Source organism: Strigops habroptila, chromosome Z (genome assembly GCF_004027225.2).
Source record: "Strigops habroptila isolate Jane chromosome Z, bStrHab1.2.pri, whole genome shotgun sequence".
NCBI lineage: Eukaryota > Metazoa > Chordata > Aves > Psittaciformes > Psittacidae > Strigops > Strigops habroptila.
In genome coordinates this window covers 341,526-357,296 of record NC_044302.2, presented here as the reverse complement: position 1 = coordinate 357,296, position 15,771 = coordinate 341,526, and the positions used below count along the sequence as shown (strand labels likewise).

Here is a 15,771-nt window from a genome sequence, read left to right as displayed (position 1 = left end):
CTAAAACATTAGTTTAAGAATTAAATCTAGATTGGTTTTTCTTCTTTTCTGCTTCCACCCTTGCTCCACATAAGGAAACAGACCACAAGTTTCAAATAAGGGGGGAAAAAAGAAAGCTTCCTGAGGCATGGAAAGCAAAACTGGTAAAGAACGTAAGTTAAACCACTATTAAACATAGATTAAAACTCTGCTCTCACTTGATAACCAAAAAATACAGGAATAAACCTCTCATTCAGATTATACCTGAAGTTTACAGAACATTCATGCCCAGTTATTCTGAACTAACTCAGTTGATTAACCTGAATTAACATCCATTTTTCATTCAATTGATAAGAGCATCACATCGGTGTGGTATTATCAGCTTTTGATTACTGCAGGCAAATGGACATTTCAAGATAAATGATTTAATTTTTCAAGGTAATCAACACGGCAGTGCAGTACTGATACCTGCACCTTTTTGTATTTTGGAAGAGGTGTTGTGTTTGGCATGCTTTGAAACCAGGCTAACAGACCTCGGTGGTGGATCTCCCTTGGGGTGTTGGTATGGTGGTAGTCAAATATAAACAAAATATCAACACAAATAGCTGCTAGTCTTTAATCCATCTTGTTCTTGTTACAAGTATTTTCTGAGTTGCAATTTAGAGATTACCCTCTACCATGTGACTAAAGGGCTACTACTGAAAGCTGGGAGAGTGTTTCTGAGCCCTGATGTAAGGGGCAGGTACACATGATGTGCACTGTTATGCAGCACAAGGACTTTTCAAAGAGCTGAAGTCATTCTTCCGAATTATCACCAATCTAGGAAGCTTCTAGAACTCCATTTGGTCCTTTGAAATTTGGTAAGCATACGATTAAATGCCCTACATCTCGTTTACAGTGACTACTTGAAGTTTGTATTTGCATCAGCCTAAGGCTATAGTGGAAGGTTATAGGTTAATAATCAAAATACAATTTTCCTATTACATCTTATTTAGAGGGCTGAGCAATTGCTGCATAGGAACAGGTCTGTGGCATGTTTGTTGGTTTTTTTTTTAAGCAATAGTAATCTTTCTTCCACTTTCTTCTAACTTCTTTGCAAACTTATTTTTCACTAAAACATAGTTTCCTCTTTTACGTGAACAAGAACCACACAACCGTCAGTATCTTATGTGTAACTGTGCAGTGTGAACACCTTAGTAAATTAAATGCACTTAAGAGGAGAGATCAGACTTTCTGTAAGAGTCACCTTTAGGTTCATTTAAGTCACTGTATATCCTAAAAGAGGTGTCACAAAATAAGCTGGACAAGACTTCAAGTCTGGTTTGGGTTATTTTTGGGTGTGGGTTGGTGTCATCCCCCCTTTTAGCTTCTTGAGGTCAATATTAAAGACAAAGTGTCAACTGAAAAAAACCTCTGGTGATCTTCTTCTTCTTCCCACATACAAAATGCTCTTTTGTTTATAGTACCACCTTTACCATAAGTACTTCAGTTGCAGCTGTTTATAACTGAGAACACTCAACTAGTGTTTGATTTTTCATAGGAGTCACAGTGGCCCAGTTAAAACATTGATAGCTATGTTAAGCATTAAACTCCATCAGTAAACTACTGAAGCATTAGTAACTGTAGTAGTATATTACTTGCAACAAATACTGAAATCAAGACATGTCAAGTTTTTCACGATACAAATTTGTAAAGGGATACCCTCTTGGTAGAGCAGATGATCTCTATAGTAAGGGCAGCTCCAAAGAACAGTCACCAGTCACTGAAAGATTTCTGCTGTGAGGAGCCTTAAATTAATGTAATCTCAGGACTGAAACAACTAGAGTAATGCTGTACACCCCTTCACTTCAGCATGCTGGCCAAAAGGTTACCTCTAATCATAGAATAGTTAGGGTTGGAAGGGACCTTAAGATCACCTAGTTCCAAACCCCCTGCCAAGGGCAGGGATGCCTCACACCAGACCATCTTGTTGCCCAAGGCTCTGTCCAACCTGGCCTTGAACACTGCCAGGAAGGGAGCATTTACCACTGCTTCTCTGGGTACAGGTTGCTTCTCTGGGCAACCTGTGCCAGCACCTCACCACACTCACAGTAAAGAACTTCTTTCTGAACTTTTCCTGTTCTAGTTTAAACCCATCACCCCTTGTCCTATTGCTACAGTCCCTGATGAACAGTCCCACTCCAGCATCCTTGTAGGCCCCTTCAGACACTGGAAGCTGCTTTGAGATCTCCACGCAGCTTTTCTTCTCCAGGCTGAACAGCCCTCAACTTTCTCAGCCTGTCTTCATATGGGAAGTGCTCCAGCCCCTGATCACCCTCGTGGCCCTCCTCTGGACTTGCTCCAACAGCTCCATGTCCTTCTTATGTTCAGGACACCAGAACTGTACACAATACTCCAAGTGAGGTCTCACGAGAGCAGAGTAGAGGGGCAGGATCACCTCCTTCAACCTGCTGGTCACACTTCTTTTGATGCAGCCCAGTATATATATTATATATATTCCTGAAAAGAGGAATTTTAAAGTAAGGTGTTAAGTTCAGAGCACATACTCTGTTTTCCAAGGAGGTAGATCCTGAAGATACTACTTAATTAAAACACCTGTCCTCTGCTTTAATCTTTACAGATTAAGATGCCTTGTTTGAGAAATAAATCAGGATAAAGGATCAGTATGTCACAATCTTGTGAAAAGCAACCTGAAGTTTTAATAAATGAAAAGAGAGATTCACTAGATGAGAATGCCACAGCATAAGAAGTCAATACTGAAATACAGGTCAAACAGAATTTATTCTTGCTTGTTTCAGAGTCTATAACAAGGATGTTCAGCAACACTCAAATACCAATGCCTACCCAAGCACATGGAAACACTTAGTTTGTCCCTCCAACCTCATTGGTAAAGTGTCAACAACTATCTGAGCAATAATAAACAAGTCACACTTAATATTTGTAAAGAAAAGTATAGGCATCTTCCAAATTCCTCGCTTCCACAGGGAGAGAAACCTCACATAGAGAAGCAGCTTACCAACCAACATTTGTGCAGAGTTCCTTAACATTGTAACTAAATGTTTAGATAACTCACTGTACATGGTAATTATTTAAGGTCATATTTTTGCTTTGTTATTTTTGCCAATTAAAAGCATGTAAAAAGGAACTGAACTCGAGAACTTCAGGTCTTAAGTTCAAACAAAAGTGCAAACTATTGGAAAGGTAACAAATCCACCTACATTTAGTATGTTTCTAGGTCAACAAAGTTTTTTGTCAAGTACAATACTAATCTTCATCTCTTCACAAACTGCATTACTGTAACCACAAGTTGTCAAGTGTCATGTTCATTTTTGCAAAGATTTTTTAAAACTAGAAACATTCCTCTAGGAAGTCAGGCTGAATCAGGCTTTGAATGGGATGCAAAGCCTAAGAGAAAGTCACCATTATGTTGGGATTTAATCATCTTCATTTACAAGATGATTAATTACAAGGTTTTGTTATTTTCTGATCGAATTCAGATATCCTTGTGTTTTCTTCGTACAAAAGGGACATGGCTGCAGCCTTCCCATGCCCATTTAGTCATATCTCAGTTCAAGACTTTTACATGTGGCACACAGTTGTCTAACTGCAACCTCATCTTACAGCAGTTTCAGCCTCTCCGTTTCTAAAATGTCTACCATCTACACAGTCTCTTTGTACACAAGATAGTTACAGCCACTGGAAAAGTAAGAGCTACAAGGCAAAAGAAATATATTATACACCAACTGCTTTTATTTAATTTCAGAAACCGTTCACAAGATGGTAGAAAAAAAAAAACCAAAACAAACTTACAACCACTTCTAATTTACTCTTCCATTGTTCCCAGTCAGCTCTAAACCCATTATGTGCAAAGCCCATTTACCATGCATCTAAGATAATAGATACAGGCTATGAAATTCTTTATTCTACTTGTAGCAGCTTATGCAGGTGCAGCCAAATACCAAGCCTCAGGACAAATTGTACACAAACTTTACAATGTAGAGTTTGAATTTAAAAATGAAACTTAAATTCTACACAAAACTGGTAAAAATCAAGCACAGATATGAGGGCAAACTTAAAACCCATGTGAAAAGGAGTCTTGTCTTCCTTTCAAGTGCTTTATTCTGCTACACACTCAAAATGAAGATGTAAGCTTGTGGTTAGTTTAAATTACACTCTGTAGATACTATAGACCAATTTAAAAGTTACACATACAGCAATAGATGTCCATTGGTTCATCTGGATTACTTATACAATCCAGCTGGATTGTTGAAAACAAGTCAGGCAAAATTTGAAATAAAATCCTTGTGCAACTTTTAGACAAATGTTTACTGATGGGCACACTGTACCCCAGGTCCATGATGGCTGCTTTCTTCATCAGAACTATCATTATAAGCTTCACGTCTCTGGCCACCACCTGAACCACGAGTGGTATCAAATTCCTGAAGATCTACCTCTTCTGCATCACCAATTACATTGGGAAATTCTGGTCTAGCTGGCAGAAGATCTTCAAGTTCCTGCCCCAAAAGAAGAATTGTATTCAGTACTGCATCTACAACTGCTAAAATAAAGCAGCCAGTTTCCCACAACTTCAAGACGTCCCCTCAGTGCAGGTTTGGTTTAGAAGTTTAATATAATAAGCCAACATAAAACCTGAGGGGCATACTTATTTAAAAGTACCCAAAGTATTTGTATCAACTGGAAGACACCACTTAAGGAAAACCCACAGGTCCACGTACCATTAACAAGAGGTGCAATCAGTAAATACAGTTGCGCTCTGAAAACTTATCACACAGCAGCAGGAAGATTCTTCCTCCTGTCCTCGTCTGCCTAACATCTGCACAGCTCTTAAAACACAAGTTCCACAAACCAATATTCCAATGGGTATGTTCAAGTTATGTGTTGCACATCAAAAATGGTAAAAGAATTATACTTGAATCTAAATTTAAGCACTGAAAGCAAGCATGTGAGGTACCCCACACGTACTTTGCACACACTGTCAAATAAGACCACCACATCTGTGCCCGAAAAACTACTTACTGAAAGCTTTTCTGGGCTAATCCAGTTATTTTCAGGAAACTGAACGTCAAATTTTATGTAAAGGTCACCCTTCTCAAAAGGATTGCGATACTGTGGCATTCCTTCACCTCTGACTACACGAACACAACCTGCAATTCAAAGAGGAGCAAGCAAGAGAGTGCTCTTCAGAATAATTCTTTCTCTATACAATTTTCATTTCTCTAGCCTAGGTTCAGTTAAAGGACAAAAAGAATGGGATTAAGTTTTAAAGAATCACAAAAGCATAGTCAAAGAAGTCCTTATCAGGTCGAGCTTACCTGGTTCAATTACTTTTCCAGGAGGATATTTAACCACAATTTGACGTCCATCAAGGTGCTTAAACGTGAACTGAAATCCACACAGTGCTTCAACTAGTCCAATCTTGTGTGTCATATGCAAGTCATTCCCATCCCGCTGGAACACCTAAAACACAAAAATCCACAGATGCATTTTCTAGTACCATAATCATATCCCCATGAGACTCATTATTTAGAATTATTATTTATTCTTAAAATTCAGTGGCAGAGCAACAGCCTTTGTACAAAGTTAACTTGATTCTGTTAATTCGAATAGGGTTAGGGTTAGGGTTGGAAAGTTTCTGCCTGATCGAAGTGTCATCCAAGACAAGGCAAGCCACACTACATAGTGTGAGGTAAGGTTCAAATCAAACAAGGAGGTTGGTACAGCAGCAGTGCTCTCTTAACCCCAAGATCTTTCATACAAGCAATCTATGAATAAAACTTAAAACAGTTTGACACTACTTGCCCTTCACTGGACTACAAAATCCACATCTTTGTTTCTCAACATTTAACTAGTTATTCATATCTGCTTCAGCTAGCTTCATCTACAGCAGGGCTTTGATCAATTAGTCCACAGCTGTCATAAGTGGTCTTTAAGCCATATCACTCCGGAGCCTTAATCAGAATAAATCTAAGCTTTATCCACTGGCGGAACCATGACTCCCACCCTCAAGGGAAATTAATAACACTGAAAGCTTCACTAAAAGTCAGCCTAACTTAAATCAATACGAGAAGTTATGGTATTTTTCAGAACTGTTAATATTGTAAAACTAGATGTAGTTCAGTACAAGATTAAAACAGAAGTGGCATCCACCATCTGGAATCTGATGTCATCATGCACCTTTGACTGTTCTGTATGCTTACAGATGGTTTCTCCCTTATCATAGTCAAAATCAACTGCGATGCCATATTTCAACCCGTATTACAAAAGAGAGAAGAGAGGAATGTGTAAAGAGGTATGCAAAACTGACAGACAAATTAGCAGTTCTTGACACTGCTTTGAAAAGCTTACAAACTACCTAATTTCCAGATAACCAACATTATATACTTAATACGTGACTGGAATTTAAATTTGTACCCAATGCTATTCTTTGTCACAACAGAATTTCCCAACATCACCATTCTGTTCAATATTTTTTCCAGATTATAACACAATTTCTTATTTCATCATAGTTCTACCCGGCCTTTCTAAACAAAAACATCAGGGGGAAAAAAGAAAAAAAAGCAGCAGCAGCAGTCATCTCAACTCTGCCCTAAGGGAGTCTTAACACAGGAAAAGGTAATTTGCAGTACTTAGTTCAAAAGTGCTGTGTATATACTCCAGAATACAGTAAGCATAAGCCTTAACAAACTAGTATAAAATAATCATGCTTCTTTGTTCAGGTAGGTGAATCAGTAACATCACCATTCTGTGATATATTTCCAGAACCATAGTAGCAGAGACATAAAAGACCATCTGGGGATTTTAAAAGGAGTTCCCTGCCATGTCACTGAAAAAGCAACACTTCGCATTTTGTTAGTGTCACAAGCAAAGCACGCTGAAGTTAACATCCTGAATGGCTCTTCACAGCGTCATCTGTATCAAAGTTAGCCTGAGCTGATCTGAGAAAGCTACCTTTTATTAGCATGAGTAAGCACCAGAATCTGCATGCCCTCTGGCTATAGACTTGCAAAGTTTTTCTGGCTCACCGTGAAAACCATGTTAATAGCTATAAATTTATTAAAAGCTATTCACCATTTCTCCCAGAGCTGCAACTGTATTAATTATTTAAAGGAACATCCATCTACATTAATGTTGAGGACTAGGATAAAAGACATTTAAAATACAAACTCAAAAGCATTACCTCATTCTCCTTTTCTTGGAGTAAGAGGACAATATCGCCTGGTTCCACACCTGGAGCCTGATCTGCTTCTCCACTGAATGTAATTCTTTGCCCATGCTTCATGCCTTTGTCTACATGGACTTCAAGTATTTTTACCTCTTTGATCACCTTCTTCCCTTCACATTTTTTACAGCGGTCTTTTTCATTAATTACTTCACCTAAAGAAAGACAAATTTTGAGTTTGGAGATTTCCACATAATTGCATCTGATTCTGAAAAGAAACTCTTTTAGAGTAGGCTGAGGAATTCATGCAACACGCAACACAACTAGTGATTCAGATGTTTTATGAATTCCTCACAAGAGGAAAGCCAAACTCAATTTACCCTGTCTGAGAGAGGGGGAAGGAAAAAAAATGGGGTGAGGGAGAGGAAATACAAAGATAGACTAAGTTTGAAAAGTGAGAGTGCTTTAGAGAAAAGCAAAACAAGACTTTGCTGCTTCTAGTATTCCTTAAGTCTTAATTTGACTCCAGTATCCTTACCACTCAACTTACTGCTCTTAAAAACAAATGCCTACTTTTCAGTTTGTTGTTATGCTAGAGGCTGACAGCTATAGAAGAAAGGATGAAGCCAAAACCAAACTGAAGCACCTCTCCTCCTTTAAAAGTCACAATAAATTCCAAATTCTTTCAATGAACTTAGGAAGCTTAGTTCCACTCCTGTTAACAGTCAAAAAAGGATTACCAGGTTCTGTTCACCAACAGCCCAATTTTCCAGTATACACCACCAGGTACTATGGAGATGCAGCCAACAGAAGTAGAGAGTCTTGCATACAAAATGGGGGCAAGATACATGGTCAAATCACAGTTTCATGCAAAAGCATAAAGTTTTCCTATGGAAGGGATCTAACATTTTCTGACACATAATAAAGTTGACTTTTATACTCTTGAACTGAATAGTTTTTCACACTGTCACCTCTAGGTGACAAAGGCAATTACTTTTTCCAAACTGAAGAATGACTATCAAAATGGCTTAAATTCTCTGTTCTACCTCATCTTTATTTTTCAAGTTAGCTATTGGCTTTGTACAGAGTAACCAAAATATTAGGCCACATGGAGCATACTGTTTCAGTACACATCCAACACTGCTTTAAGTGCCAGAAGCAGATGCACTTGGCTTAAAACATTAAGCCTGCCAGCTTAAATCACCTTTCTGTGAAACAAAGCAATATATTATGATGCAGTTGAAACTACTAAATATGCAGGTTAGTTATATAAACTGTGAAAACAAGACAGTCAAAACCAATATCATTTATTAAATGTTTTGACTAGTCACAAAACACAACTCTAACTTCCGAGTATTGTGAAGAGTAAAATCACCCACAATGTGGCAAATTGCAGATCTAAAAAGGAATGGCACAGAGTGCAGATCATGTGCTGAACTAGTTCCCCCAAACACAACCAATTCAGAAAAAAGTATCTTTTTAATTTGAAGAAATTGAAATCCAACTTCAGGTTTCCATTTTCAAGCTTAAACTTGTCCTTGGATGTTAGGAGACCAACAGTAATAAATATTAACATCTAAGTGTTTTTAACCCTTACTGTTCAAGCTTCCAGGCTGCTTTTCAGTATGTTAAAAACTGTAATTCTTGCTGTTGTTCCAAGTAAAATGATTTCTCCATGTTGACATCAGACTGAGACCCAACTGATTAGATGGGAACAACATGGTCCTGGATATACTCCTCCTGAGATTTAACCAGGAGGATGAATCCAAGTAAATGTATTTAGTAACACAGAATAGCTTGGCCTACCTTCTCCATTGCAGTCAGAACATACAGACTGCATCTGCTGAACCATTCCAGGAGCCAGCTGTCTGATCATGATACGTACACCTCTACCCCGGCAAGCATTACATTTCTGAACGGCTCCAGCCTTCCCTCCCTGCCTAGAATAGAAAGCACCAGTTGCATGAAAAGTAACTTCCCCCCCCCAGCCCGAAACATAGGACCAAAAACCCCCTGCATCAATAGGTTAAACATGCCTAATAGCACTGCCAATTATAATTAGGTTCTTTCCTTCCTGCTTCCCCCCAGAAAAAACCCTTGAATAATTCCAGTTCCATCAACAGTATCACTCAAGGTCAACAATTTTCTGGTTTGAGAGCAGGCTCCAGTGAGGCAAATACCAACAGAGGTCTGACATAGGAGATGCTTCATTACACTATACGAAAACAAGGCAACCAGAACTCAAAACAAACTTACCCATTACATGCACTACAAAGGACATTCTTGCTAAGTTGTAGTTTAGTTGTCTTGCCATTATACAGATCTTCTAAAGAGACTCTACAAAATAAAGCATTTCTCCTAGGTTATCATTTAACAATTTACTTTCCGCGTGTAATCAGAATAGTTGCCTAGGACAAATGTAAAGAAAACCAGATCTTCCTCATAAGAAAGACTGTATCTGCTATTAAAAAAGGATTTTAAAGCACCATTTTAGCTTTCACAAGGCGTCATTAAAAACTATTCCATACATATGAATATACACATGTAATTCTGAACATAATTTCAGAAGAAACCAGATAGGACTGCTTGCACTTCTCTATAGGATACCAGCTGATCTAGCATTTTGGGGATTATTAGTCACAGTTGATCTTTTTTTGTTTGTTTGTTTGTTCTACCAGGCAGGTTAGAAAACCACCCCTCTTAAGACAGTCCTGACAACATTTATAGCATGCATAAGAATACATACAGACTACTTACTATTGTATTGGGCTTTCCACTAGAGAGTTTAGAGGGCAGGGCTTAGCATGTCCCCAAGGCCCTCAATTCTTTAGATCGGTTCACGTTTCAATTTTTTTATAAGCTTTTGAATACACTATCAAACTCCAGTAACATTCATATACTGATAGAAGTTTATGAACCCATCCAGTATTTCTCCTAAATGGGTTTGTTAGTGGATAGAAATTTCAACTCCATGTATTGAGAAAAGGTTGCCTGGCATCCATGTTTACAAACAACAAAGCTAATTAATGACAGAGCATGCAGTATTAGCTACTGAACTAAGCAAGCATGTGAAAGTTAACAGACTTTACCAAGCATGGTTTGCCAACCACAGAAAAGATAAAACCTTACTCAGAAAGAACTTATGACCTGATCAGCTGGCAAAAAAGCCAATCGCGACTGTAAGCAGAGATCTACGAAACCCAACTAGACATGATATTCAAGCATGGCTCTAAAAAAAAACCCCAACAACAAAAAACCCAAACCAAACCCGCCACACATGCTTTTCCACTAATTATGCAGTTACACTTCAGTTCCAGCTGGTACTATGCTATAAATGCAAGTCAACTTAAGTCTTTCCAGAGCCTTAGTACCTCTGCTTTCCTAAGAATCCAGCTAATGAGTAATACTTGATTGCTGAATACTTTTTCAGATTAGAATTTCTGAACATAATTAAGGAGCAAAACCAAGAAAATAATGCTAACAAAGTATATACAGACTAATAACCAGGCAAAGTATTAGGTATTCTGTAAGGGTAAGTAACTAAAGCTACTCAAGTTGACTGCCTTCTGGACTACACACGACACGCAGGTCTGAAAAGTAGGTGCAGACCACAGATTATCTGAACTGAGAATCATATAAAGAATATAACTAGCAGAGTCAAGTACTGACCAGGAAAGCTTGAAATTGCAAATTGCAGCATCAAGATACTCACTTGAGTGGATGCATCATATCTTCTCCTCTTCTTCTACCATTACGACTTCTACTCTGACCACCCATGAAATTGAACAATCCACCACCAAAGATATGGGAGAAAATATCGTCCATTCCACTGCTTCCACCACTACCTTCTCGAAGGCCCTGTTCTCCGTATCTATCATACAACTCACGTTTCTCTGGATTTGACAATACTTCATAGGCAAAACTTATTTCTTTGAACTAGAAGAGGAACAGAGTCAAAACAGTGCATGATAATTTAGAACTTCAAGGGAGCATTTTACTACTATTTCTTGCCCAGCATGAACAACCATTTAGGAAGGTATACAACAGAGCAGTTTTCTACCTTCATTTTAAAATGCAAGACTTAAAAGTCAAACTTCGGCTTATTGTGTTATCTCTTATCATAAAATACAACATTTTATAGCAAAACTTTGTTGACTTTGTTCTTTACTGTGCCTAGCACAAGACAGTTTTCTTACAAACAGCAACAAAAAAATCCAAGCAGAAAAGAAAACCCCCAAGTACACAATATGGCAGCCAACACGAAAGAAACCCCAAACAGTGTTTGTCCTCAGACCAAATGAGTACCTTTTCATAGCCATCTCTGCTCACCTCTAAGCAACCATTAGACATCAGTTCTGTTAGAGAATCAGCTGAGTCAACTTAATAGGTATTTTTTAATTACTATTAGCATTACAAATCTAATTCAACCTCCCACATATCTAATTTGTTTTATGCTGCAGCAGTTTCAAGAACCTCAACACATACATTCTTCCATGTTGGAAAAACTTGGAAAACTGACTATCTTTTCCAAATACCTATGTAGATGCCAATGCCAACTGACATCATCTCAGCAGATGAACACAGACAATCTTCTCTCAGCAGCCAATTTGACTCAGCCAACTACTGCATTTTTTCACAAGGTATGCTGGTAGATTTTGAGGTTGGGAAGAAGTAAACAAGACTGCGTTCCCTCTCACAGTTATTTTTTAACAACTTGTAACACCACCTGTATTTGGTTCCTTGGATGCTATTGTAATAGCAAACATCAAGAGTTTAAAAAACAAAAAAAGTCTTACTTTGTCTCCTGCATTTGGATTCTTATCAGGATGGTATTCCTTGGCCAGCTTTCTGTATGCCTAGTTGAAAGAGGTACAAAATTAAATACTGATTAATCAGTACTTTCCTGACAACTCAGTGGTGTCTTCGGGAATAAAGAAAATCCTAATAAAGCAAAGTGAGAAAATTAGTGTTTTGAAATCATCCATACATTGAAATGCTGACATACATAAAAAATTCTGACATTGTTATACACATAAATTAGCTGCACTTGCATTTAAACACAACTACAGCACACAATAGCTAGAAGCAGTGTTCCTGCTTATCTTCATTAACTTACAGGAAGAATCACATTGGACTTGCACGAAAATTACTTACTCTACAGAAGCCACTCAAAACCAAACTACAATTTAAGTTTCAACCCATTTGTCTCTCACCTCAATCAGCAACACGTTAACAAAATGGCTGCCTCAGCTCCTCATTGAACCCTATCAGTCAATCCTCACAACATGCATTTTATTCTTCCTTACCTATCAATAACAGAAGATTTATTCTCACTTTGAACTAAGTATATGAGTTACATGTACAGAAGTGTACAGATCATTGCTTTTATTTAACTTCACTGTTGTAACGCAGTAGGAGGAATTACAGCTCAGTCTCCTGAAGAGATTTTTCAGAATGCTTTTTTCTGACCAGTTCTTTGACTCTCTGGACCATCACTTTCTCCACAGCAGTACTTCATGCATTTTGCTTATACTTTAGAGAATCAAAGCAAATAACAGGACAGGCAGAGGCTTTTCCTACACTTTGAGTTTATGACAGTAAAGACCTCAGCTCTTCCCCCACTCCACCTCAACACCCCCCAATAACAATCAGGGGACAGATATTAATAAATTACATGGTATATAGTCTGGTTTTTAAATTACACATATAAAGAAGCTACATTGATGAAATTGCAAGCAACTGAAACACTGGTTCTTAGAGTGGATCTTAGAATGGATTTTTCAAAAGCTCTATTTCTGTAGAACTGAGCATCTAAACTATCTCTATAGAACTACAACATTGAGAGAGCTTTAGACACAAAGCTTTACAGAGATCGTAACTTTCTATTTCGTGCTGGAACAAATAAGATTCCTTTTTTGTATCTGCATAGTTACTTCTCTTTACTAATCATCTTGAAATACTCTGTACTTCTGCATGCAATCAAGAAATAAAGTTTGATAAGGAACTAATAAAACTCCAGAACATTGCAATTACAAGCCAAGCATTCTAAATCATGGTAAGCGCAAAGAACAAAAATCATAGGTCTTATAGGACAAATTACCCATCAGTAACAAAGCATCATCTTCCACAAATGTACATACTCCGTAATAAAAATGTCTTTTCTCCACATATTTTAAGGAGTCTGTATAAGAAAAAACAAACAACCTGCACCAAACCCTAAAAATTAAAGTGAAAACCTGCATAACATTATCTAATCAGTTAAAAAGGAACTTGCATGCTGATCTTTCAGAAGAGCAAGCACTAGTGTCTTTGCTGATAACAGCATTCCAGTTTGGAGAAATTCTTAAGACTACCCATGGCCCAAAAGGAAGCTACCACTATTTAATCAGAAACAGTCTATGCTGGCATAATGTTACAACTTAAATAAAAGTTAAACCTCACTAACTTGTCTCAGCCCCTTTTGACTGACCTATTACCTATTTGTTTTCATTTTTCTATACTGTTATATAGATTAAAATAAGAATAGATGAACTTCTTGCTGTTGCAGGCAGCTGGAAACCTTACATTCCTTAGTGTGCCTAATCTATAGCAAATTAATACTGAGCAGTGCAAGTTATCCGAGTGGAAAACTGCTGTCAGTTTTTCATTCTTACAGGATACGGATACCTTTAACAGAATTCAGTAGGGGGGGGAAAAAAAGTTCTACCTGATTGTGTTTGTTATACAGCACCATCCTCTCACTGCATGCCTTCCACCTCTAACACTACTTCAACACTGCCACTGCCCGTGCTTGCACGAATTACGCTGCCACATGCATGATGGGTAACGCACAGTTGTTAATACCAGCACCACCCATCAGCGGAAGCAGGTCACTGCTAGTAAATTGCCTAGTTAATTCTCCTCCCTCACGTGTAAATGGCTATCAAGTCCTTCCAGAAAAAAGTTGTTTCTACACTACAGAAGGGAAGGGACGCAGTGAATTGTTATTCTGATGACCTGGCTCCAAGTTTTCACCTCCCTCCTTTGTTTACCTTACGGAGTCGCTTTCGCCTGGGAGAGATCAAACACACAAGCAAAATGAAACCCAACCGAGGCCTACACATGGGGCAGACAATGGCTCCACTCATCACGAGGACTCATACGTCCAGCCTTTCACAGCTTGGGAAGGGACGCGGCACTGCGAGGAGGACGCGAGCGGCGGCCGGAGCCAAGCGGGCCCCGGCGATGCCGGGCCAGGGACACGGGCAGCACGGGCGGACCTCGCTGCGTCCTCCTCCCGCCGGTCCCCTCTCCTCCGGCCGCTGCCGCGCCCTACCCTGCTCCGCGGGCGCCTCCCGCCCGCCAGGTCCCAGCAGCCCCGCGGCGCGGCCTACCTCGGCCGGCTGCAGCGGCCCCGGGCGCCTTCCTCCGGCGGCGCACCCTCACTCCCGCAGGCCTCAGCCGGGCAAGCCGCCGCTTTCAGGCCCCTCTCCCCGCGGCCGGGGCCGTCCCTCGGCCCCGCTCCCCGGGTCGGCCCCGGGGCCGCCCACCTCAGCTACCCTGCGGGACCCTGCCCGGGGCGAGCCCACCCTCTCCGCAGCGCCGCCGCCCCTCCCCCGCACCTTCTTGAGCTCGTTGTCGGAGGCCCCAGGCGGCACCCCCAGGATGTCGTAGAGCTTCGTGTCGGCCACGTTCGCCATGACGGCAGCGGGCAGCGGGCGGCGGGCGCGGGCCGGAGCGGACCGGGAGGCGACGAGAGCGAGATCGAGAGCAGCCCGAAAGCCGCCGCAACGTCACACGCAGACGCCTCGCGTCACCACGCCGCGACGCGGGAGGAGCCAGCCCGCCCGCCCTCTTCACCCTTAGGTGGTGCGGCCCCACCTCCTCGGCCCACTTTGGGCACCTGACCCAGTTCCGGCGCGGCGCGGTAGGGGGCGCTTTGGGAGTCCAGGGGCTCGTGTTGCTACCCGTGACGGCCGCGCCGGGAGGCGGCAGGGGCTGAGGAGAGAAGCTGAGCAGAGGGGCGGGTGGCAGGAAGCTGGAAGGGGCAAAGGGAAAGGGCAGGCTGAGGGAGCAGGTTTGAAGGGGTGCTTGCATGCGTGACCCGGGCCGCGGCTCTCGCCCTTACCGCTGACCCGGCGTGGCGACAGAGGGGCACTGTGCGTAAGAACAGGACCCTCAGCTTGCTTCCGCGTCATTTCGAAGCCTGAAATCCCGCGGCTTGCGCGCGCCCCCAGAGCCCTCCACTCGGCGCGGTTTCTCTTGGCTCCCGAAGTATGTCACCGAGGTTCGTGCGCCAGCCTGCCGCCTCGCCGCGAGCACCCGTGCGTTTTTCTTCAGGATGTATTGCTAAGGCTTCGGTAGTTACAAATAGCGTTGGTACCTATCTGCTCCGTATTTGTCTTTTGCTCCACTTCTAGGATCTTAAAGCATTAGTTCCTATGCCAGGCCTGGGGTGACTCACAGGCGCAAAGTCCCAGGGCCCTAGCTAGACTTCACTTTTGGCAGGCAAATAAAAAGCTGGGTTGTTTTTAATTAGATGTTTGTCTCTTGACGCCTGGCCAGGAGAGCAGCTGCAGAGCTTTCCTGAAGTGTGGTCTCTTAGTCATGAGCTGGTCATTGGGCAGAGGCTG

The 15,771-nt window shown here is 40.9% G+C and overlaps 1 protein-coding gene across 1 annotated transcript; it reads right to left on the bottom strand.

Annotated features, from left to right (window-relative positions):
• Nucleotides 1-2,741: 2,741 nt before the first annotated feature.
• DNAJA2 (DnaJ heat shock protein family (Hsp40) member A2) lies at nt 2,742-15,044 on the bottom strand. The gene is made up of 9 exons (XM_030511751.1): nt 14,761-15,044; nt 11,956-12,015; nt 10,872-11,095; nt 9,416-9,496; nt 8,966-9,099; nt 7,178-7,374; nt 5,313-5,457; nt 5,017-5,144; nt 2,742-4,493 (listed from the first exon to the last, which is right to left on the bottom strand). The coding sequence occupies exons 1-9, from the start codon at nt 14,836-14,838 to the stop codon at nt 4,305-4,307; spliced, it is 1,236 nt and encodes a 411-aa protein (XP_030367611.1). The 5' UTR covers nt 14,839-15,044; the 3' UTR covers nt 2,742-4,304.
• Nucleotides 15,045-15,771: the final 727 nt, after the last annotated feature.